Raw genomic sequence first — 24,045 nt, 5'->3', positions numbered from 1 at the left:
ATAATACTTTTATGGAGAAAAAAACGAAATTGTTAAAGTGATAGGTTACCTATGCAATCGATTCATCGGTTTACATTGAAATTGAAATGGATTGGACGTCACTCGCCGTCAATGGAAGTGAAATAGAATGACTTGCAATGGCAGTTAAATAGTTAAGTAACAAAATTGACATGAATATAGCCATTTTCCCCAACTTAATACCTTTTTCTGGGTAATAGACCTGAGCAACACGTGCAAAAATATGCTTAATTGATAGATTTCGAAACTTGTTTATTATAACTGTGTGTATGTTACATTTTCTTGAACGAACCTGTTGCCGATATGTTCTCTTTTACATGTGGTGTAGTTTTTTTACAGTTATTGTAGCATATAAACACAAATATTACACTTTGTAGTACTAGGGGTCTTCAGTGCCACATGTTATCAAATTTTATGTCAACACACCTTGAGTTGGATTAGTACTGACGCGGCTTTAGCTACTAACAGCCACATTTTGGTGCAAAAAGACGACAGACAGTAAGTTTGTTCTAAAATTAAGGAATTATATGGATGTCGCGTATCCTTAGAAGAGTGTTTTAGCTAGTGAACGACGGTTAAAGTTGCAATTGAATCGAACAGTACGGTTCCGGTGGAGTTGCAACGCAAGCTAACTTAGCCACGTTAGCATCGGCTATCTTTTTCTTCTCGCCGGGTTCAGGCGGCCTTCGTCGGGCTCGCAAATTGATAAATGGGCCCGTCGGGGCCTTTGCCACCGGCAGCGCGTGGAAAAGTAATGAGTAAAGGGTGGAATCATCCTACCTGGATGCGTTTCTTGTGCCTCTTGCGCTCCGCCATGATCCTCCGCAGCTCAGCTCAGCTTCTCCAGCCGCCGGAGATCGTGGGGGAAGTATCGCGATAACTCAAACGAGAACACCAGTGAACGATGCACTTTCGAATGGGTTTTTTTACAACAAAGTACTAAATCTAATGCCTATGATTAATAAATTAAATATACGCCATTAGAATCTGATTTTAATGATGCACATATGATGTTTTTTATTTTTTTAACTAATCACACAACAGCATATCAATATACTAGTTTTTCTATTGTAGTATTTGCATATTTTTCGAAACGTTTTTTATGAACATGTATAAAATCAAATATAAAATGATTCTATGTGTTTTAAAAAAGTGTTTTAAAAAAATATTGTAAAAGCTTTGTCGTCTTGTTCTTTGTCAATAAAGCTTAATTACAGAGTCTACTAACCGAGGATGACCTTTCAATATAAAACACCCTCGACAAGCTTTATTTATAATTCATTTGAACCATTACAAAAAGTATCACAAATCCCAAAGATATTCCATCAATAAATACATAAATAAAACTACCTAGCAGGTAATTTTCCCACTTTTCTCATTTCTGTCATCGCGTTATTGCAACAATATGTCGGCATAACCAGAAGCGCTAATTGTTCTTATGACCTTCTCAATATTTCGCATCATAATCTTCAAACAAATACACAGCGAGTGGCTGCTGTTTTTTGGTTCGCTTAAATGGTTCAAACGGGTTCGATGGCTAACTCTTTCGAATGTGAGGAGTTGTTGTCCGCCTCGCAGAGGTTCTCCATGGGTTTGATGGCGTCCACGGCGTCCCGAGGGCTCGTCGCCATCATCATCAGCTCGTCGCTGTTGCAGTTCACGGGGGAGCCCATCTCTGACGAATGGGCTCCTGGTTTGTCCGGGGTGGCCTGAAGTGGGCCGGCGGGGAGTGGAAGGTTCATCATGTACATTATGCCACCCATGCGCCTAGACACCTGTAGAAGGGGGCGGGGCATTTTTTTTTTTTAACATACAGAAATAATTATTTGTTTATTTTGCTATGTTTACATCCCGAGAGCCCTTCGATCGGATGGCCACCGATTCATGATTTTTTTTTTGATACAAAGTACTCCTCTACTTACAAAATATTCAACTTACAAAAAAATTCTGCAACCAATCAATTTCGTAAGTAGAGGTACGACTGTATTCCTCAACATTAACTTCGAATTCCGTCCAAACACTCATACACGGAGTCTACTTTTTATATTTTTATATTACATATTTTGATTTTTATATGACTTATGTTTTTTTTTTTACTGGAAAAATGCACTTTGTGGAGTAGCACCACCAATTTCGTTATACGCAGCTGTGTATGATGACAATAAAGGCTTTTGATTTTTTGGGGGGATACAAAGTATACTCGGAAACGGACAAATTTTACTACCTTTGGTTTGTTTTGAAACCTATTTAATATCATTGCATTTTCTTCGATCATCAATAACTATGCAACTACTACATAGTAGTATAAGAAAATATTGACCTGTGAGCGAATCTTCAGAGCTGGCCCCAACTTCAAGCCCAACGTGTCCAGCAAATGTTCTTCTGAGAGGAGCGGCAGGGTCTCGCCATCAATCATGTGGTCTTTAAAAGTCTGCACGATCCAACGTTGTTTTTCGTAAAAATGACAACGTTGAAGCAAAACCCTTCACGACGCCAAACGGAACACCCACCTGAGCGTATTCCGAACACGTCGGGATGTTGTTGACGAAGTTGTAAACATCGTTGACGCTCCACTTCCTGATGTCCTCAGCCACCTCGTCGCTGTTTAGGAAGAGATTTGGTGGACCTGCAGAATTCCAGTTAATTTTGTAAGTAGAGGTACGACTGTATTCCTCAACTTTAACTTCAAATTCCGTCCAAACGATTGTAGATGGACTCTACTTTTTATATTTTTATATTACTTTTTTTTTTTACTGGGGAAATGCACTTTGTGGAGTAGCACCACCAATTTCGTTATACGCAGCTGTGTATGATGACAATAAAGGCTTTTGATTGATTTATTTTTGATACAAAGTACTCCTCTACTTACAAAATATTCAAGTTACAAAAAAACTTCTCGAACCAATTAATTTTGTAAGTAGAGGCACGTCTATTCCTCAACTTTAACTTTGAATTCCCTCCAAACAATCATAGACGGAGTCTACTTTTTACATTTTTATAATACATATTTTGATTTTTATGACTTATTTATGTTTTTTTTACTGGGAAAACACACTTTGTGGAGTAGCACCACCAATTTCTTTATACGCAGCTGTGTATGATGACAATAAACGTTTTTGATTTATTTATTTTTGATACAAAGTACTCCTCTACTTACAAAATATTCAACTTCCAAAAAGTTAAGGAACCAATTAATTTCGTAAGTAGAGGTACGACTATATTCCTCCACTTTAACTGCAAATTCCATCCAAACAATCGTAGACGGACTCTACTTTTTATATTTTTATATTACATATTTTTATTTTTACATTACTTATTTATGTTTTTTTTTACTAGGAAAACCCACTTTGTGGAGTAGCACCACCAATTTCGACCTGCAGAATTCAGATTTTTAGTCACAAGGATCAAAATCTAAATCAAGACTCAAAGAACCCGTTTTCCAACTCACCAGGGGGTAGGAAGCCATTTCCGGAGACGGGGAACATGTAAGGCATGCCTCCCGAGGGATACATGAACTTCTCCTGGAAGGGGGCGCACTGCCCGGGAACGTCCTTGTCATTGGCTCCACCGTTGCTGGCGTCGGAGCATCGGTCCGGCGCCCCGGCCTTGTGCGGGCCCGTCTCGCCGTCCTTGTAGCCCTTCCTGCCGCCCCCGTTGGCTTGGGAATCCGCTTTACCCGGGTTGTGCGCCTTGCCGGCGGCGCCCTCCTCCCCCGCCTCTCCCTTCACTTCCACTTCCTTCTCCTCCCCGCCGGACACCCCGCCCGGACTCCGCTCGACGTTCTTGTCCTCGGCCGCGCACTTGACGTGTCCGGCGGGGTGGTCGGCGCTCTTGGGGGCGGCGGGCCGCCGGCCCACCCGCCGGCCCCGCTCTCTGTGCAGAGTGCTCATGGGGGGGTAGGGGCTGGCCGACATGAGGATGCTGTTCGAGTGGAGGTCGTCCAAGGTGGGGCGGTGGACGAAGACGTCGTGGCCCTCGGGGATGCGTTGGCGGCTTCGGAAGGCCATGGGGTTGGGCGGGTAGGACATTGAGTTCTCCATGGCCATCAGACCCTTTTGTTGGGCGCTCTCCAGCTCTTTCTGATGCAAGATGGCGTTCATCTCCAATCTGAAGACAAGAAAAAGGACATAGTAGCTTTTGCTGAGATCTACGGAGGTTGGACTCCAAATTGTTCCTTGCCCCGTGATTGGCCGAAGAACAGTCCAGCAAGCAACTTTCTGAGGACTACCGTATGTACATCTATGTATATGTATGTATACGTATACGTATATATATATATATATATATATATATATATATATATATATATATATATATATAATATATATAATATATATATATATTTCAGCCACATGCTTATTTATTAATTTATTTATTTACATATTTATATATGTATTTCTTTCTTTATTTATCTATTTATGTAGTTATTTATATATTTATTTATATATGTATGTATTTATGTATTTATGTATTTATATATTTATATATAAATATATTTATATATTTGTATATTTGTACATTTGTACATTTGTACATTTGTACATTTGTACATTTGTACATTTGTACATTTGTACATCTGTACATTTGTACATTTGTATATTTATGTATTTATGTATTCATTTATATATTTATGTATTTATGTATTTATTTATATATTTATGTATTTATATATTTATATACTCATATATTCATATATTTATATATTTATTTATGTATTTATATATTTATGTATTTATTAATTTATTGATTTATATATAGATATATCTTTATTTATGTCTAAAATGTCTTTTTCTGTGTCTGTATTCTCACTTCTAATCTAATCTAATGTAGTACCTGGCCATGTTTTGCTTGTGAATGAGCTCTTGTCGCCGGGCAACCGTTTCCATGGGCTCCGAGGGCAGGAAGCCGTAGCCAGCTGAGAAGGAGAAACAACGTGAAGTTCAAGAATGCCCCACCAAACAAGAGTGGATTAAAAAGGGATTGTGTTTACCTGCTCCCGGAAAGCTTCTTCCTGGAAGGACACCAGCGTGTGGCGCCATGGGAGGTCCCAAATGAGGTCCCATGTGCATCTGCCTGCCATCGGGAGCCACCATCTCAGCCGGAGGGCCCAACTCCCTGAAAGAGGCGTCAAGATCACGTCTTAAATATGTCGATGGTAAAACTTTCAATCTCATTTGTAGCGGTAATCTGGCCAAACCTTTCCATGAATCGTGGTTCGAAGGGCGCCGGCACGCCTTGCAACCTGGGCTGACCCTGAGCCAGAATCTGGGGTGCCATGGCCATCTGGTTCCTCATGATCATCTCCTGTCTCTGCCGAAGCTCTGCTAAAAAAAACACACATGGGTTCAGCGGGGTGCCGCGAGACCACACCCACTTACGCCATTTCTTCAGTTCTTACCGTTTGCCGACATGCCGTTGACGAGGCGGTACCAGTGCTTCTCGTCCAAAGCGCCCGGTTCTCCCAGCGCCGTCATCTTCCTCAACTGTTCCCGGGGGGTCATCACAAGCGCCGCTGGCCACCACGGGGATGCTAAACAGGACAAAACCAAAAAAAATAACTTTTAGATCCAGGACAGTGAAAAAGGTGGAAGAAAATGCACCAAAGAAAGCTAATTAATGTATCCTTTCATTAAAAAAATAATCTTGAAGGAATTCAAGCAAATCTACATACTGCAGTTTTTATACAAACCACTAGAAGGCAGTAGTCAAACATTAAAAATGATGTCAAACATAACATAAAACGTTTTGGTAATAATATGTATTGTTATTATATATACAGAAAAAAATATTTTTTTATCAAGTGTTTTATGTAGAAAAACTTTATTGATAAAATATATTTTAGCATTCTTAATTTTTTAAGTCCCATTTAAATAACTATAACATTCCCATAATGTCAAAGTAATTAAAAGTAATATTAATATTTATTAACTGATATCAATTTTATGACATTATGGGAATGTTATAGTTATTTAAATATCAGTTATTAAATATTAATATCAATTTTAATATTAATATTTATTAACTGATAATTTTTAAAAAATATATTTTTGGGCATTCCTTTTTTTAAAGTCACATTTAAATAACTATCACATTTCCATAATGTCATACAATTGATATCAGTTAATAAATATTAATATTAAAATTAACATTAATATTTATTAACTGATATTTAAATAACTATAACATTCCCATCATGTTATACAATTGAGATCAGTTAATAAATATTAATATTAAAATTAATATTAATATTTATGATGAAAAAAAGAAGAAAACTGTGCAATCGTCGTTAGATCGCTTCTTTCGGCCAGTTTCTATTACATAAATCTCTCTCTCTCTCTCTCTCTATATATATATATATACATGTATATATATATATATATACAGTACTGTACATATTCTCTCCATTTTATTAAATGTTTTTTTCAGTACAAACCAATGCGTGTTACTTATACAAGCCTTAAACATACAAATGCACTTATATAAACCTTCAATATACTTATATAGGCCTTAAACATAAATTATAATACAAAATATAGCACCGAATCAACTTACAAACAAATTCAACTTATGAACAATCGCTCGGAACCTAACTCGTTCGTAAGTAGGGGAGCGTCTGTACAACCACAATCCACATTTACAGTAACATCACCACGTCCATAACCTCCTCGTGCATTATATTCCCTATAAAAGCATCTTATCTAAGGTCTGTAATCCCCCCCAGTAGTCCTACGACAGTCTGCCAGCTACATCTGCTGACACCCCACCCGTCCAATGTCAACCCCCCCACCCCCCAGCACACTTCCACCAGATCCTTTTAGCTAAGTCGGGCCTATACAGCACTTTAACGGGATGTGTCGGAGGTAATCCGCACGTTTAGCGTTTTACCCCCAGCAAACCTTGCTTGTAAGCATCCTGGACAATACACCCCAAGTGCTAATCCTATTAGCCCCCATTAGCACCCAGGATGTCCTAAAAACACCTCCAGGATAAATATGGAGGGTGGGGGGGGGGGGGTTGAAATCGGTTTATGTGCTGCTATGCGGGGGCCATAACACTTTGGTGTGTCTCGTTTTTTTTTTTTTTTTTTGTTTGTTTAGGGCATGGTTATTGATTTTGTTAGCCTATGATCAATAATTTATTTGAATGTTCAGTCATTTCACAAAGTAACTCACTTCACTTGTTTAAGTCTTATCGGATTATCTCGACGGTTAAATAGTTGAATTGCGTTAATCCTTCGATGTTAGTGTCGTCAAAAAAGGAGAAAAAAATCAATAATATACAAAGAAATGAAAATAAAAGGCACTTTCGGGACATTTAATTCAGCTTAATGTGTTCGAAATGATTTTTTTATTTACTTTGTTTATATGCTAATTAAAGTGTTAGGATATTTTTTCAAAAATTAAATTAATTAGAAATTTTTAATTATTTGTAAAAATGACTTATAGGTGTACTAAAATTGTTTGTATTTTTTTAATTATTAAATTATTTCCCTGGCGGGATTCCAGCTCACACAGCGCGATTAAATTAGAGGGATTTTCTCAGAGTGCTGTTCAGAACATTCAGGGATTATTTATGATCATCTTATTTAGTTCATTATTTGACAAACTAACAGATAATCTACCACGTATAAATAACCACGACTGGTCACTATCATCCTCTTTAAAAAAAATCACACAAACCTCTTGAATCAACAAAATAAAAAAAATATGACTACTAAAAACTCTCATTTGACATCATTAGCATTTAAATCAATAGGCCAGTTTTTCTTGTAAAATACAGTCATACCTCTACTTACAAATGCCTCTAGGTTTTCAGGTTACGAAAATCCCGTGATTGCCCCAACATACGAAAACAAAATCCAAGTTATGAAATCCCTCTGAACGTAAATGTGTTTCTTGTATCCGCAAGCGAGCCCTGTGATTTGTCTAAAAACAGAAGCTTGTTATTCATCCAATTACATTAATAAATCTTTTTTTTGTAATTTTATTTCATTCCTTCTCGGATATTTCATACAAAAGTGATCATTTTTAAAGGCTTTAGTTGCTCGTTTTTTGAGAAGCGTTTTGGGATATAAAGTACTAAAGTACTCCTCTACTTACAAAATATTCAACTTACAAAAAAAATTCTAGAACCAATTAATTTCGTAAATAGAGGTAGGACTGTATTCCTCAACTTTAATTGCGAATTCCATCCGAACAATCGTAGACGGAGTCTACTTTTTATATTTTTATATTATATATTTGTATTTTTATATGACTTATTTATGTTTTTTTAACTGGAAAACCGCATTTAGTGGAGTAGCACCACCAATTTTGTTATACGCAGCTGTGTATGATGACAGTAAAGGCTTTTGATTTTTTTTTGATACAAAGTACTCCTCTACTTACAAAATATTCAACTTACAAAAAACTTCTCGAACCAATTAATTTCGTAAGTAGAGGCACGACTGTATTCCTCAACTTTAACTGTGAATTCCGTCCAAACAATCGTAGACAGACTCTACTTTTTATATTTTTATATTACATATTTTTATTTTTACATTACTTATTAGTTTTTGTTACTGGGAAAACCCACTTTGTGGAGTAGCACCACCAATTTCATTATACGCAGCTGTGTATGATGACAATAAAGGCTTTTGATTTTTTTTAAATACAAAGTACTTACAAAATACTCAAGTTACAAAAAGTTAAGGAACCAATTAATTTCGTAAGTAGAGGTATGACTATATTCCTCAATTTTAACCGCAAATTCCACCCAAACAATCGTAGACGGCGGCCCCAACATTCAGTGATCCTTTTCTCCCATCCCATAATTAACAATATTATTGTAAAAAGAGAATATCCTAATGAAAGGTAAGTGCTCCGAGTATTTGTGCGACAGGCTGCAAGCTAATACTTCAGGGATTAGGCTCCTCGGGATTTACTGTTGCCCGCGTAATCCCATTAGAAGAATGAATTGAAGGGAAAAATTGCTGACGGTTTACCTGCCGCCTGGACGAGGTCATATCAGACATTGTCTCGCTCCTTCTTAATCCTCACGACACCCCCGCGTGCGCGCGTACGCTAAAGCCTGCCATATTCTCAGTTACACACGGACAATTCCATTATACGCAGCTCGTCAGTAATAAGCACTGATTGTACAATTAAAGACCTAAAATGGCTAAACACGATAGCTCAACTCAGCGTTTAATTGTGAAAATCAACTCCTTCCTGTTAGCGTCTTCGGTTGTCGCCTTGAAGGGAATCTCAAATTTGAATTATCGTATTATCCAGACTATAAGGCACACTTTTTTTGCATACTTTGGCTGGGTTTGCAATTTAGACAGTCAAAAAATTACACAAATTTCAATGTATTTTCAAAATTGACTAAAATAATGTTTTTTAAAAGAATTCTGGACATATTTGTTCATTTAAACCATTTGACAACAACTAACTAATCAGTAAATACAGACTCAATAAATGTTAAAATAGTTCATGTATATATATTTTTTTAGGACAAAGAATATTCCTTGATCATTTAAACTTTAATTAAAGTAGATGCAGAAAGTCCCATGATTGCTTTCGTCCAATCAGCGAATGAAGAAAAAGTTTTTTGTTTTGTTTTTATTTCTCAACAATAAACTTAAAACATTTTGGATGAAAATTATTTGGTAATTTAGACCGTCTAAATACCAAAAAAGGTGGAAAAACTGCAAAGAACAGATACTCATTTCCTACTGTATTTTTCGGACTATAAGCCGTTTTTTAGACTACATTTATATTAAAAAAACTGTCATATGTTATATTAACAGATGCTTATTTTGACTGTTATTCCGTATTACTTTAACGTATAATGTTGTATATCTTAAATTCCAGTGCAACTGATATATTTTCCCCCCTTTTTTGTGCATTTGGACTTATAGGTGCGGCTTATAGTCCAAAAAATACGGTAGGAAATGAGTATTTATTCTTGGCAGTTTTTCCGCCTTTTTTGGGGATTTTGACGGTCTAAGTTACCAAATAACTTTCCTCCAAAATGTTTCAAGTTTATTATTGAGAAATAAAAACAAAAAAACATAACTTTTTCTTCATTATCTGATTGGACGAAAGCAATCATGTGACTTTCTGCATCTACTTTAACTAAAGTTTAAGTGATTAAGGAAAATTCTTTGTCATAAAAATATGGTTTAAATGAACAAATGTCATATAATTATTTTAAAAAACATTATTTTAGTCATCTAATGTTGAAAAGACATTGAAATATGTCATTTGTGTCATTTTTGACTGTCTAAATTTCCATTATTATTTTGAAAAAGTTTTTGATAGGTCATCATAGAAGTGATTTTTATGATTTAGAGTGAGTTATTTAACAATAACTGACTTGTTATAGTTTTTTTCCGTAACTATAAGAAGTAATTAAGTTATTAACTCATTACTAATTTGTAAAATGAGAAAGAGTCTCAAAATCTTTGACGAAAAAGTGTCGTTTTGGTTTGTTGTGGTGTCAAAATTGTCAAAAGGTACAAAAATCTCCCAATTTTTTTAAACAAATGATTGAATTGAAAGCATTAGATTCTTGTTATTGTTTTTTTTCTGCAACTATAAGAAGTAATTAAGTCATTAACTCATTACTATTTTGTAAAATGAGAAAGTGTCTCAAAATCTTTGACGAAAAAGTGCAGTTTTGGTTTGTTGTTGTGTCAATAGTGTCAAAAGGTAAAAAATCTCCCAAAAATGTTTAAACAAATGATTGAATTGAAAGCATTAGATTCTTGTTATTGTTTTTTTCTGCAACTATAAGAAGTAATTAAGTCATTAACTCATTACTAATTTGTAAAATGAGAAAGTCTCTCAAAATCTTTGACGAAAAAGTGTCGTTTTGGTTTGTTGTTGTGTCAAAATTGTCAAAAGGTACAAAAATCTCCCAATTGTTTTAAACAAATGATTGAATTGAAAGCATTAGATTCTTGTTATTGTTTTTTTTCTGCAACTATAAGAAGTAATTAAGTTATTAACTCATTACTATTTTGTAAAATGAGAAAGTGCCTCAAAATCTTTGACGAAAAAGTGTCGTTTTGGTTTGTTGTTGTTTCAATAGTGTCAAAAGGTAAAAAATCTCCCAAAAATGTTTAAACAAATGATTGAATTGAAAGCATTAGATTATTGTTATTGTTTTTTTCTGCAACTATAAGCAGTAATTAAGTCATTAACTCATTAAAAAATTGTAAAATGAAAAAGTGTCTCAAAATCTTTGACGAAAAAGTGTAGTTCTGGTTTGTTGTTGTGTCAATAGTGTCAAAAGGTAAAAAATCTCAATTTTTTTTAACAAACGATTGAATTGAAAGCATTATAGTTTTCTTCTGCAACTACAAGAAGTAATTAACTCATTACTAATTTGGCCAGATTAATTTCCAGTCCCAATTGAATAAATCTTATCCAAAAATTCCAATAAAAATCTCATAGATCAGATTCAAGAAATCCGTGAACATGTTGTGCCCTAATAAAAACCACAAAAATCATCCACGACTTGTTTAAAAACACTCACCTTGAAAATCCAGTGAAAATTTTTCAGTTCAGACAAAAAAAATGACAAAAAATTATGAAAAATCCCCCCAAAATCCCCCTTAAAAACCCTTCAACAAACATCCCCTTCGCAAACGTCCCGTTTGGTTGCGTCGGCACACTATCTTTCCAGCCTAACTGCCTTAACTAAAAAAGAGCTTTTAAATACCGATTGGTTTCATCTCCATTAGCGGTCCTTATCCCCTCACGTTAAGCCCTCCCTCGTCCTGACATCACGGTGATCTCGGCGGTCCGAGCGCCCGGCCGGGTGCACCTTGCGAAAAAAAAAACCTCATGTGTAATTACCGAAGCAGCACTGCTCCTTAAGCGTTAAACCTCTTTGGACGTTTACCTCACTAATCCCTTGTTAGCACTTTAGGCCATAGTTAAGACACCTAAATGCTTAGCTACCGTTTTGCAACGGCAAAAACTCCGCCGGAGACCTCCCGCTCGCGGGCCTGCTGCCGCCGCCCGCTTTTTTTTTTTTGCCCGAGTGCGCCGCCGGTGCGCTGACCCAAAACACGCTTGGTGGTCATTTGGTAGAAATCCCTCTAAATTGGCCGGATCATCGTCTCAGACCTCCTAAGCTGACAGCTTGTGCTCGCTGGCCGCTTATTGCAAGGGTGTGAGATTTCAGGCATTTTTTTTTCTGGAGGGAAACACGGTTTGGAGTGGTAGGATTGCCATCCTTTTGCCTTTTTTTTGGGTATTTAGACGGTCTAAGTTACCGAATAACTTTCCTCTAAAACAGGGGTCGGGAACCTTTTTGACAAAGAGAGCCACAAACAATTCATATTTTCCAATGTTATTCCTCGTGAGCCATACTACCAATTTAAAAGTCAAACTACGGTACATGTAAACGAGTGCCCTTTCAATTTTTTTTTGTAATTTCACCACTTTTAAAGTGGAAAAAAATGAATATTTTTTACAAGATTCTTATGCTGTTGCTAATCAATGAGAGGATGCATTCCAGAAGAGTCTACTGCAAAAAAATGAAGATTAAAGCAAAAAAAAATGAAGATTAAAGCAAAAAAAAATGAAGATTAAAGCAAAAAAAATGAAGATTAAAGCAAAAAAATGAAGATTAAAGCAAAAAAAACGAAGATTAAAGCAGTTCTAGATGTAATATCTCAGTTCTGTCACCAGCGATTTCCATATTTTAGCTCGCAGGTTAGCGAAGAGCCATATGCACCCATCAAAAGAGCCATATGTGGCTCCCGAGCCATAGGTTCCCTACCCCTGCTCTAAAATGTTTCGAGTGGTAGGATTGGCTTCCTTTTGGGGTTTATCGGGTTTTTAAAAAATATATTCCATACCTGTCAACCTCTGCCGATAACTGCCCTTATAAATGATTATGATTCCCCTTACAAACCCCCCAAAAACCTTACAAACACCGTACAAGTCGTACGGTGTTTTTTTAATATTCCTATATATTCCAATATTCTTAATATTCCATTTTTTTAATATTCCTGGCTCTTTTTCCCAGAGGTTGTGTGGGTTTTCTACAGGTAATCCAGTTTCCTTCCACATCTCATCTTCAAAGAATGCTTATACAGTGGTACCTCGACATACGAGCAATTTGGGATACGAGTAAAATTTTGAGCAGATATTTATCTTGAGATATGGGACAAAATTTGATATACGAGCAGACAGCGGCTGCGAGAGGCTGCTTATAAGAACATCATGGCCACTGTCTTTCCCGTCGCAACTCCCTCTTTTTAATGTCTCTGCGAGCACTGGGCGGAGCGTTGCATTTTTTCAGTGTTTTTTCCCCGTTAGTCAGTGCGAATGACGGAGCGATCGCTAATACGAGAGGAGTATATACTACTTCTGGTTGGCAAGTGGTCAGGCGTTATCCTATCGTGAGGACATTTGGCGGGGCCAATAGAGCCAACCCGGGGAGAAGAAAGGTATCAAAATTTAAAACAAAATTAGAATTAAGTTTAGTGCAAGGTTAGATTAAATTTATTTCTGAGTGTGTCTGCATCGTAATCCAAGTTCATGAAAATTTGTTTATGTTATGTTACGACCGTGTTACCATGCCAAAAGTCTCTCTCTCTCCCCTCCACGAAATCCGTCTAATTTTATTACTATTAAACACATTTTAGTACTATTAAACCACTAGTTATTTGTTACTCCGCTAATAGATGGGCGAATTAGAACAAATAAAAATGCTTTTCCAATCCAATATCCTGTTTTGGGTGTTTTTTCAGAGGGTTGGAACGAATCAATATATTTTTAGTTCATTCCTATGGGAAACGTTCATTTGAGTTACGAGTAAATCGACATACGAGCTCAGTCCCGGAACGAATTAAGCTCGTATCTCGAGGTACCACTGTATCCGCGAATAAAACCACCTGTCGTGCATTCACACAGAAATCCGACATATTTGGTCGTGAATGACAACCTGTTACAATATGAGCAGCATTTCACGCGCCAAAAAGGCCCAATAAAGGACTTTGGAATTAAGTATGGGGACTTAAAAACATCTAAAGCAGTCATCTAGGAATCTGCGGGTCTCGTAATCTTTTTATGAGGGATTTCTGTCCATCTTGTTTGCGGGCAGCATTATAGAGTCACGGTGAGGCGAAGGGATCACGGCGGGTTTAACCTCCATGCTATAAATTGACAAACAAAATACTCTTTCTGCTTGGCCCTCTTCTAATTACAGCAACAATCTGCCGTCCGGACGTTTCGCGCCGCGGCCTAATCCCGCTCAAGTGGAAGATTTACGTCTAGATCAAATCTTGTTTAGGTCTTGTTGACTGTGAGCTGATTGTTTAGGTTGAATAATCCCAAAATTAAGCTTTCAATCTGAGTGGTGGCGCCATCAAGAACATGTTGTTGTCACCACAACAAAGCAAGAAACGGTACAAAAGGTTAATTTCCTGCGCTTAATGAGCTTGTGTGATGATACGCCGCTTGCACCAAAATAGTGGGCAAGCTAAATCTACTTTTGCTCATTAAAAACATCATGTTTTGTCCAAATAGTGTAAAGTAATCTCTTGTTGTTGTTTTGAGAGAAGGGTGGGCGTCTATCCATGTTTTTTTTGTGTGTTAGTGATCAGCATTTGCAGGCTAATTTGACCTTATCTAGTCAGTCAAAATGTTTAGGCTAATGGAAATATTTGATTTGAACAATGGCATGTTTATCTTTATCTTGTTTGAGCTACAAAGAAAATTTGGCTTCCCACAAATCGGGTGAGGAAAACAGCCCAAAAGATCATCAATTGCCCCTACCTACCCTGTCCAGCATCTACAAATTAGAAGGTTAGCGCGCATCCTAAAAGACAGTACGCATCCCGGCTTCCACCACTTCAACCTGCTGCCCTCTGGAAGGCGCTACAGAGCCATAACAGCCAAGACAAACAGACTCAAGGACAAGCTGTCACCTTACTCAACTGGGGTTCTGCATCTTGGACCTAATCAAGACTTATTACTACGACTTATACCACTTATTTTTTATGTTGACCACTTATTTATCTATGACAATTGATTGATTATTTATTTACCATTACTACATATTGATTATCCATGTATTTGTTTGTTTGTTGTTGAGTCTAAAGACTCAGCGATTGGTGCGTTCTCAACAAATTGGCGCTGAACAACCCCAAAACCATGGAACTCATCCTGGACTTCGGACAGAACAAGGCCACTCCACTCTGCTGGTCTCACTTGGACTACTTATTTATTTATTAGCTATTTGTCTGTTTGTTGTTGTTATTTGTGCACTACGTAGTGAAAGCTTTAAATCTCATTATACTTGTAATATGACAATAAAAGCATACATCCAATTCAGTTCAAAACTGGGGCGTTCAACGTTGTTTTGTAACATGCCCCGCCCGCTACGTTCCCCATGACTTCAATTTGCTAATAGTGGACTTGAAGTCTGAAATAAAGACTGTAGGACAATAGCACCATTGACGACGCAGAAAAACACGGTAGAACAAATCTAGCTCCTTCCAACATTGTTGCCTGAACATCTAGGAGGTAAGAACTCACACTATATTCGGTTTTTAAAAATATATATTCCTGGCTTTTTCTTTCAGAGGTTGCCTGGGATTTCTCCGGGTACTCCCACATCCCAAAAACATGCATGTTAGGCTAATTTAGCGCTCTAAATTGCCCCTAGCTACAAGGTATTGGTTGTTTATGTTAAGTTTGGGTTCCTCTTGTTTTGTTTTTTTAAAATATGTTCCTGGCTTTTTCTCTACGAGGTTGCCTGGGTTTTCTCCGGGTACTCCAGTTTCTCAAAAAACATTCATGCTAGGCTAATTCAGCACTTTCTTCTGTTTTGACCAAAGAAAAATTGCACCTAAAATATTTTTGGGCTATTTCATGACTTGTTTTTCTTTGGCTCACTAACAAAAAGCGCAATCAGTGAACAATAAAATATGGACTAAATTACTCCAGTTAATTAGCAACATCGCTATTTCGTCTTGTTAGCCAAATATATGCTATTGCGAGAATGTACTGGAACGCTGGCATCTGAAAACGCAAATGCAACAGCCAAAAATATCTGAAACCTAAGGATTAAAGTTTCAGGAATTCATTTGTTTTGTCTTGTTGGTGGTTCCATTTCTCAACTTTTTCAGGTATCCGAACCAAAGCTCACCATGAAGCTGTTTGTGGCTCTGTTAGCATTCTTTGCGTCGCTCGTCAGAGGTCAGGTCCCTCATTGGGGTCCGTGTCCAGAACCGGATGTCCAAGAAGCCTTCAACCTCAAACAGGTCATTTTACTCTTTACAAACTACTCTCATAATGAGCTGAATCTTGGACTTGCATACCTGTCAACCTCTGCCGATAACTGCCCTTATAAATGATTATGATTCCCCTTACAAACCCCAAAAATACCTTACAAACACCGTACGAGTGTTTTTTGGGGGTTGTTTTCTAGAGAACTGTTCTTATTGTTATACACGTATTTTGCTGTAATTAGTTGCGGGTTGGAGCTAATTAGTTTCAATTAATTTCAATTGGAAAACATCCGTTTGGCATGGTTACGTAATGAATACAGCTCGTATCTCAAGGATCAGCTGTATATGATTTTATCCTTGTCAACTTATACATTTTTTTGTAAAACCGGTCTCGTTTTACCCATTTCGGCTCTAATCCGGATCGTCTGGTAGCCGATGAAAACGTCTAATGGTCATGCTTTAAGCATAATATTCGCTGCGCATTCCCCTTACAAACATCCGCCTTTTCACTATATAAATATAGCGCGTCAGCAAGCAATGTACCCAGACAATCAAGCTGCCAGCGTCATACAGCGACACCTACAGAATCTTGAATTTAGTGCATACAAATGGCATACAAACTAATTGGGCACTACGTCCACTTTGGGGAAAATTTTAGACTTTTAAGTGCTCCCTATGTGAGTGAATATGTTGATTTTCCCTTTTTGAATCGGATCTTGGAATAAATTTAGTGCATATCCCGAATCCAGAATAAGTATAAATGATGATACTTCTCTTTGCAGTTCATGGGAAGTTGGTTCGAAATTGCCAGACTGCCGACACAGTTTGAGAGGGGCCGATGCATTGAGACCAATTTCACCTTTAGGACGGACAAATCCATCCGAGTGGTCAGCTCGGAACTCCTGTGAGTGAACAAAAGAGGACAATTATTTGGAATACATTCCGAAAATAAGAATAATACTCAACATTGACAGGAAAGGCCAGCTGAAGAAAATCGAAGGAACTGGCGTCATTGAGGATATGAAGCATCCCGCCAAGCTCGGAATAAGCTATTCTTACGGTAAGGTTTACTTCAACTGTGTCAAAGTGGCGGCCCGGGGGCCAAATCTGGCCCGCGGCATCATTTTGTGTGGCCCGGGAAAGTAAATCATGAGTGCCGACTTACTGTTTTAGGATCAAATTAAAACGAAGAGTATAGATGTATATTACATTTCCTGATTTTCCCCCTTTTAAATCAATAATTGTCATTTTTTAATCCATTTTTTCTGTGTTTTTAGTTCAAAAATCATTTCGTAAAATCTAAAAATATATTTTAAAAAAAGCTAAAATAAACATTGTTTTAGATCTATAAAAAAACTGAATATTCAGGGCTTTTAATCCATTTATAAAAAAAATATCTAAATATTATATCTAAAATGGTCCGGCCCACATGAAATCGAGTTGACGTTAACGCGGCCCACAAACCAACCCAAGTCTGACACCCCTGAGTTAGAATGTTACCATGGCCTTTTCTGGAATGGGTTTGACCCCTGCGATGTAGATTAAACTATCCTTGAACCTGACACTTTATTGATCTTATCGATAAAAACTCATCTCCGGCGCCCCACTCTGGAGATCAAGGCCATTTTCGCAGTATTTTCCCCGTAAGCGCAAAACTAGCTCAATTTCCTGACAATGCGCGTGAATGTGTTTTCAGTGTTGCCGTTCGCCCCTTACTGGATCCTGTCCACCGACTACGTGAACACGGCCCTGGTGTACTCGTGCACGGACATCCTGCGTCTTTTCCACTTTGACTTCGCTTGGATCCTGAGCCGAACTCGCACCTTGCCGCGCTCCACCGTCGAAAGCGCCATGCAGACGTTCGCCAACAACAACGTCGACGTGACGCGCATGATCGACACCAACCAGCAGGGCTGCGACAAAGAAGCCCCGTGGAGTGTTGACCAGCTATTATAACATTTTTGTTTTGATCAACACTTTGGTAAAAAGACCTGGTTTGAAGACGGTCTAAAAACAAGAATGCAAATATATAAGCATGCTACTATACGACTGCTTTGATACGGAAAAACAACAACTATGCATAACATACCTGTCGATTGCTCCCCTTATTAAGGATCACAATTCCCCTTATTAAGCGATAAAATTAAAGGTCTAAAATTTTCTCCAAAGTGGATGGGGTGCCCAATTAGTCAGTGCGCCTTTTGTATGCACTAAATTCAAGATTCTGTAGATGTCGCTGTATGACGCTGGCAGTTTGACTGTCTGGGTACATTGCTTACTGACGCACTATATTTATATAGTGAAAAGGTGGACCCGTGAAAGGGGAATGCGCATAACATGCTCAAAGTATGACAACATTAGCAGTCAACGATGACGTTTTCGTCGGCTACTAGCGACCGAGACGATCTGGATTAGAACCGAAATGGGTAAAATGAGATCGTTTTTTCAAAAAACGTACTTAAAAAAATCCTGTACAAAAGTTTTTATATGGCGTACACAATTTGAAATGATCATTTTTTTTTATAAAATATGGGAAAAACTTATAAGTTGACAGGTATGCAGTTTGTCACTGTGCAAAAATAACTTGTCACATGCTTATAATATCAACTAGGCAAAAAGATGGCATTTAAATCAAATAAAACTTTTAAATTCAATTCGCGTGAGGCTGTTCAGTGTTTCTTAAGCAACAGTGTGAAGCTTGTTTAAAAAAAAAAAAAATGTCACGAGTGTTGAGATACTGATAACTAGTGGCCGGGCCCCAATTTTCAAATTTTTCAAATTAAAAGCAGAAATTGCATCAAGAAAATACCTTTCAGATGAATACCAGGTACCCAAACTGGGGCTTCTCAATGATTACGCTGACAATTTCCCTTTTTTAATTTTTTTTTTTTTGTTATCACGACAACAAAGGTCATCTACCTTTCCAAGATGGCCGCCCCCATGAAAGCAGGGTCATCTCTTGTAACAAATCTTCTGGAACATGCGGTCCTGTAATTGATTAAAGACTCTAGTATACGTAAAGTTTTAGCTTGGGTGCTAGATATTAGCATTTCCCTCTAAGCTAATGCTAATTCTCACCAAAGTTCATCAACAGATTTAACTAAAAAAGTCCTGTTTTTGTCACAAATATTGGACGCCATAAGAAAAATGCTAATTGCTAATGTTTTCAAGCTGTCAAATACACCCATTTGTTCAGATACCCCGTATATATGAATAATGTAGATTATTTTTTTTAAATATATTAAAAAATGCAATTAGCTTGATGTGGTTTGATGTGTCCGCCTGAGGACGGAGATCACACTTGTAGCTTTAAAGAGTGTCTCAAAGGAGGAAGTGGACGCGTGGAATGTGTTGGTGGGACCACAAAGAAGATGTCCCGCTGTGCTAGCTTGAAGCCTGCAGGCACGTGTTGGGGCACCTACTTCCTGAAGCCCCCTTCCCATTCATCTTAACTCTTCTCATCTAGTGTTAAAGTTAATGTAACCACTTTTTATCAGTCATTTTATGAACCGCTTATTCTCACAAGGGTCACGGGGTTGCTGGAGTCTATCCCAGCTAACTACGGGCACAAGGCAGGGGAACGCCCTAAATATGTGGCCAGCCAATCCCAAGGCACGAGGAGGCAAACAACCAACCACTAGTAGCTAGGTACAATACAGCATCCAATTAGCTTAGCATGCATGTTCTTGGGACGTGGGAGGAAACCGGAGTACCCGGAGAAAACCCACGCAAACACGAGCGAACATGCAAACTCCACAAAGCGAGGACCCACCTTGGAATCGAACCCTCGACTCCAGAACTGTGAGGTGGATGCGCTAAACATTCATAAATACTATATAAAAAATTATATATATATATATACACATACATACATATATATATACACACATACATACATGTATATATATACACATACATATATATATACATATACAGACATACATATATATACACATACATATACATATATATACACATACATATACATATATATACACATACATATACATATATATACATATATACATATATATATACATATATACATACATATATATATACACACACATATATATATATAAATATACACATATATATAAATATATACATATACATATATACACATATATATAAATATATACATATACATATATATATACATATATATATACACACACATATATATATAATATATATATATATATATGTAGATATAATTAATATCTTCTCAGGTGGCCCTGTGATTGAGTGGTTTGCGCATCGGCCTCACAGTTCTGGGGTCTTGGGTTCGATCCCAGGTGGGTACTCATTGTATGGCGTTTGTATGTTCGCCCGGGGCGTGTGTGGGTTTTGTCCGGGTACTCCGGTTAAACACTGCAAATTGTCCCCTAGCTATGATTGGTTGCCCTTTGTCTCCTTGTGGCCTGCAATTGGCTGGCCACCAATTCGGTGGTGCCCATAGTCGGCCGGGATAGTCTCCAGCACCCCCTGCGACCCTTGTGGGGAAAATGAATGAATGTTAAATCACACATTCACATGTGATTGATCGGATTACATGCAACTCACAACATCATTTTATCGGCACACACCACTTGGGACTTTTTCAAAATGGAGTCTAGACATGAAAATGTTTGAAAAAGCATGTTTGGAGACCAAATAGAAGCTTTCAGCAGGTACTGGAGACGCGGCGTCTGGCGGTTTAGCATAAATTCCGGGCGAGTCGTAAATGTTAAAAGCCAACAAACATGTCAGCCTGACAAGCAAAATAAGTTAGATGCTTAAAATGTCTGCCGCTCTAATAGAAGCCATCGCATTGGTAATCACAAGTAATTGCGCCACAGTGTGTGTGGTCTTCTCGAACAAATACGAGCATGGCAGAAAATAACACGCTAACAAACTTGAAATAGTCCACTTGGTGTGTGGATATCACTTTTTACGGTAATATCGCAACATGGGGCGACACGCTCGGGTGATTATTTTTAACTCATCCATACTGTACTGAAGTGTCAATCATATTAAAATGTATATTTGGCCCTTATCTAGTAGTTATGACTGCATCAGGGCAAAATATACATTTTAATGATACGAGACACACTTCAGTACACACAGAATTAAATGTTTTTTTTATGTTTTTTACTAGAATTTGGTGAGTACAGTAATCCCTCGAATATCACGGCTTCAACTATCACATTTTTTTCTGGGGGAATTTTTTTTTTGTTAATTATATATTTTTTTGTAAGTTCATAAAAATGTGAAAATCCACGCAGAAACTCGCAAGCGGAAGCCACTCCCCCATCATCCGCTTGCTACTAGGACTCAGCAACGAAATAAAAAAAAACTTTATTTAAATAGGGGTGACCCTACTTCGCGGTTTTTCATTTATCGCGACCATGTCTTGTCTAGATTAACCGCTTATTTGGCTTATATTTTTATTCTGGTCTACATTAACCACTGATTTCTTATAGTATTTTTATCAGTGATATTCATTCTGTCGCCCCCTGCAGTCAAAATGGAGTCATTGGGTTAACAAGGAACAACCTTAAATGGCCCAAAACTATTAGGAAGTAACCTGAAAATTGCTGAAAACAATCAGAAAGCGACCAACACACATGAATTAGCCCGGAAATCTCCCCAAAATCAATATGAAATGATCCAAAATTTTCAGGAAGTGACCAGCAAACCCAAAATGACAACAAAGTAAGACAAAATTGGCTGTGGATGCTCATCTTTCAGTGCCATTGACGTCTAGCGCCATCAATTATGGCAAGTTAGTCAACTTTTTGGGTCAAAAATAACCCAAAATAGCCTACATGCTAATTTGTTAGCACAAATGTGGCCCACGAACACCCCTAATTATTTTTTTTCAACTGACAGTATGATAGCATCAATTTTCATCCATCCAAAAGCCGCATAGAAATTCTTTCCAATTTGCGGGATTCAAGAAACAATTCTAGTCCAAATTTCTAGGCCTCCGTAAAGAACATTCTTGCTAGCAAGAGCTGCCATTTTGCGATGTCTTAATGACATACAATTTTCTTTTTGCCATCATCCTGCTTTTCAAACTTCAGCGTGCAGATGTTGCGGAATCTTTTCGCCGGTGACGAGCAACACCTGGCTGCTAATCATACACTCCGCAAACATGCTAACCGTGACGCCATGAGTGCTATCTTGTGACATTAAAGATATCAGAGCCAATAAGACATTCCTGTCTGTCGGTGAAAGTACAAGAGTTTAAAAACAAATCTGAAATGAGTCATCGGGATTGAGCTGGATTTCAAAATCAATGCAAGAGGCGGGGCTAAAAAGCACCGACTGACTCTGAAATCATCTATTTCTGCACGAATGGAATACGACTTTAAAATCTTTCATTGTGGTTGGACGCTTGTCCTCCATTTTTCAGCTCGCAACTCTCTAAGTTCTCCAAAATATTTATTTTATTTATTTATTTATTTATTTATATTTATTTATTTGTGTATTTATTTATTTGTGTATTTATTTATTTGTGTATTTATTTATTTATGTATCTATTTATTAATTAATTTATTTATCTATTTATATATTTATTAATTAATATATTTATCTAATTAACTTATTTATTGCCTATTTATTTACGTCTAATATTTATTTTGCTGTGTCTGTATTCTCACCCTCTTGCTACTGTGACAATGAAATTTCCCAAATATGGGATGAATAAAGTTATTTAATCTAATCTAAAAAAAAACAAAAGACACATTTTGGGTTGTCAAGAAAATGACAGGAAATTTGGTGCTACGTGTGGTTAGCAAGGCACCAACGGTTGCGTTTACAAGCCTCTGTTTTCATAAGCTTCCCACATATAAGCAGCGTGGGGCTCTTTTACAGCCTCTCCAGCCACCAATTTATTTGTTATTTATTTTTTTAAGAGCCCTCTAGGGCAGCCCCACACTTTTGTGATCAAGGGTTCGATTCCAGGTTCCTGGCACCTTGCTATGTGGAGTTCCCATGTTCTCCCTGGGCTTAGGTGGATTTTCTCTAGGTACTACGGTTTCCTCCCACATCCCCAAATCATGCATGCTAGGCTAATCGTACACTAAATTGCTCCTTAGCTTTGAGTGTGAGCGTGAATGGCCTCACGGTGGAGGACCTGAGTTCAAATCCTGGTCGGTCCACTTGTGTGGAGTTTGCAAGTTCTCCCCAGGCCTGCGTGGGTTTTCTCCGGGTACTCCGGTTTCCTCCCGCATTCCAAAAACATATAAGGGAGGCTGATTGGACACTCTAAATTGCCCTTAGCTACGAGTGATTGGTTGTTTGTCTCATCGTGACCTGCGATTGGCTGGCCACCAATTCAGGGTGTCAGCTGGGATAGGCTCCGGCACCCCCCCCCCGCGACCCTAGTGAGGATAAAGCGGTTCTGAAAATGAGATGAGATCATTTAACATATAGTTTTAATTTAATATACATTTAATAAATGGCAAACCAAGCTCAGTACAGTACACCGTAGGGGGGTGGGGTTGTGGTGGGGGTCCGAATGCAGGCTACGTGGCATTCCTCAGCATGGTGGGCTTCGCCTAATGGCTCAACTTTCCACGTCAACGCCACAGCATGATTTAGCTTCATTAGCGTCTGTCGGTTTGGCAGCCTGTTTCCACTAACGACGACTCCAAAAAGCCAGCAAATATTTCAAGGAGAATCATTAACCTCATAATAATGTGTACGTTGTATATTTTCTTAACGGGGGATGGGGGGGCTTTTTCAACAGAATTTGTTTCAACTACGGACAAAAATTGGGACAAACATTGTCACCCACACAC

General features: G+C 37.8%; 3 protein-coding genes across 6 annotated transcripts in view; 1 reads left to right on the top strand and 2 right to left on the bottom strand.

Moving 5' to 3' along the window:
• Positions 1-906, bottom strand: part of sec62 (SEC62 homolog, preprotein translocation factor) — a 49,334-nt gene extending 48,428 nt beyond the window's left edge. The window contains exon 1 of the mRNA XM_077616080.1: positions 799-906. Within this exon, the coding sequence (XP_077472206.1) occupies positions 799-834 (36 nt within the window). The 5' untranslated portion in view covers positions 835-906. The remainder of the gene's footprint in view (positions 1-798) is intronic.
• A 351-nt stretch (positions 907-1,257) lies between these two features.
• samd7 (sterile alpha motif domain containing 7) lies at positions 1,258-17,150 on the bottom strand. 4 transcript variants are annotated; one of them, XM_077616206.1, is made up of 9 exons: positions 17,026-17,150; positions 5,417-5,548; positions 5,216-5,342; positions 5,009-5,133; positions 4,852-4,933; positions 3,467-4,125; positions 2,529-2,644; positions 2,339-2,449; positions 1,258-1,793 (listed from the first exon to the last, which is right to left on the bottom strand). In XM_077616206.1, exons 2-9 carry the CDS (start codon positions 5,517-5,519, stop codon positions 1,539-1,541), a joined length of 1,578 nt encoding a protein of 525 aa, XP_077472332.1. In that variant the 5' UTR covers positions 5,520-5,548; positions 17,026-17,150; the 3' UTR covers positions 1,258-1,538. The 4 variants fall into 4 exon arrangements, with proteins under 4 accessions (XP_077472332.1, XP_077472331.1, XP_077472330.1 ...); XM_077616205.1 differs by lacking the exon at positions 17,026-17,150 and adding an exon at positions 16,174-17,001; XM_077616204.1 differs by lacking the exon at positions 17,026-17,150 and adding an exon at positions 11,542-11,761.
• On the top strand, positions 15,416-18,768 carry LOC144086308 (apolipoprotein D-like). The gene is made up of 5 exons (XM_077616218.1): positions 15,416-15,548; positions 16,154-16,288; positions 17,038-17,159; positions 17,230-17,315; positions 17,952-18,768. The coding sequence occupies exons 2-5, from the start codon at positions 16,175-16,177 to the stop codon at positions 18,209-18,211; spliced, it is 582 nt and encodes a 193-aa protein (XP_077472344.1). The 5' UTR covers positions 15,416-15,548; positions 16,154-16,174; the 3' UTR covers positions 18,212-18,768.
• Positions 18,769-24,045: the final 5,277 nt, after the last annotated feature.

This window comes from Stigmatopora argus, chromosome 12, assembly GCF_051989625.1.
Source record: "Stigmatopora argus isolate UIUO_Sarg chromosome 12, RoL_Sarg_1.0, whole genome shotgun sequence".
Lineage (NCBI taxonomy): Eukaryota > Metazoa > Chordata > Actinopteri > Syngnathiformes > Syngnathidae > Stigmatopora > Stigmatopora argus.
The sequence above is the reverse complement of the archived record's forward strand: the minus strand, read 5'-3'. Positions and strand labels throughout refer to the sequence as shown.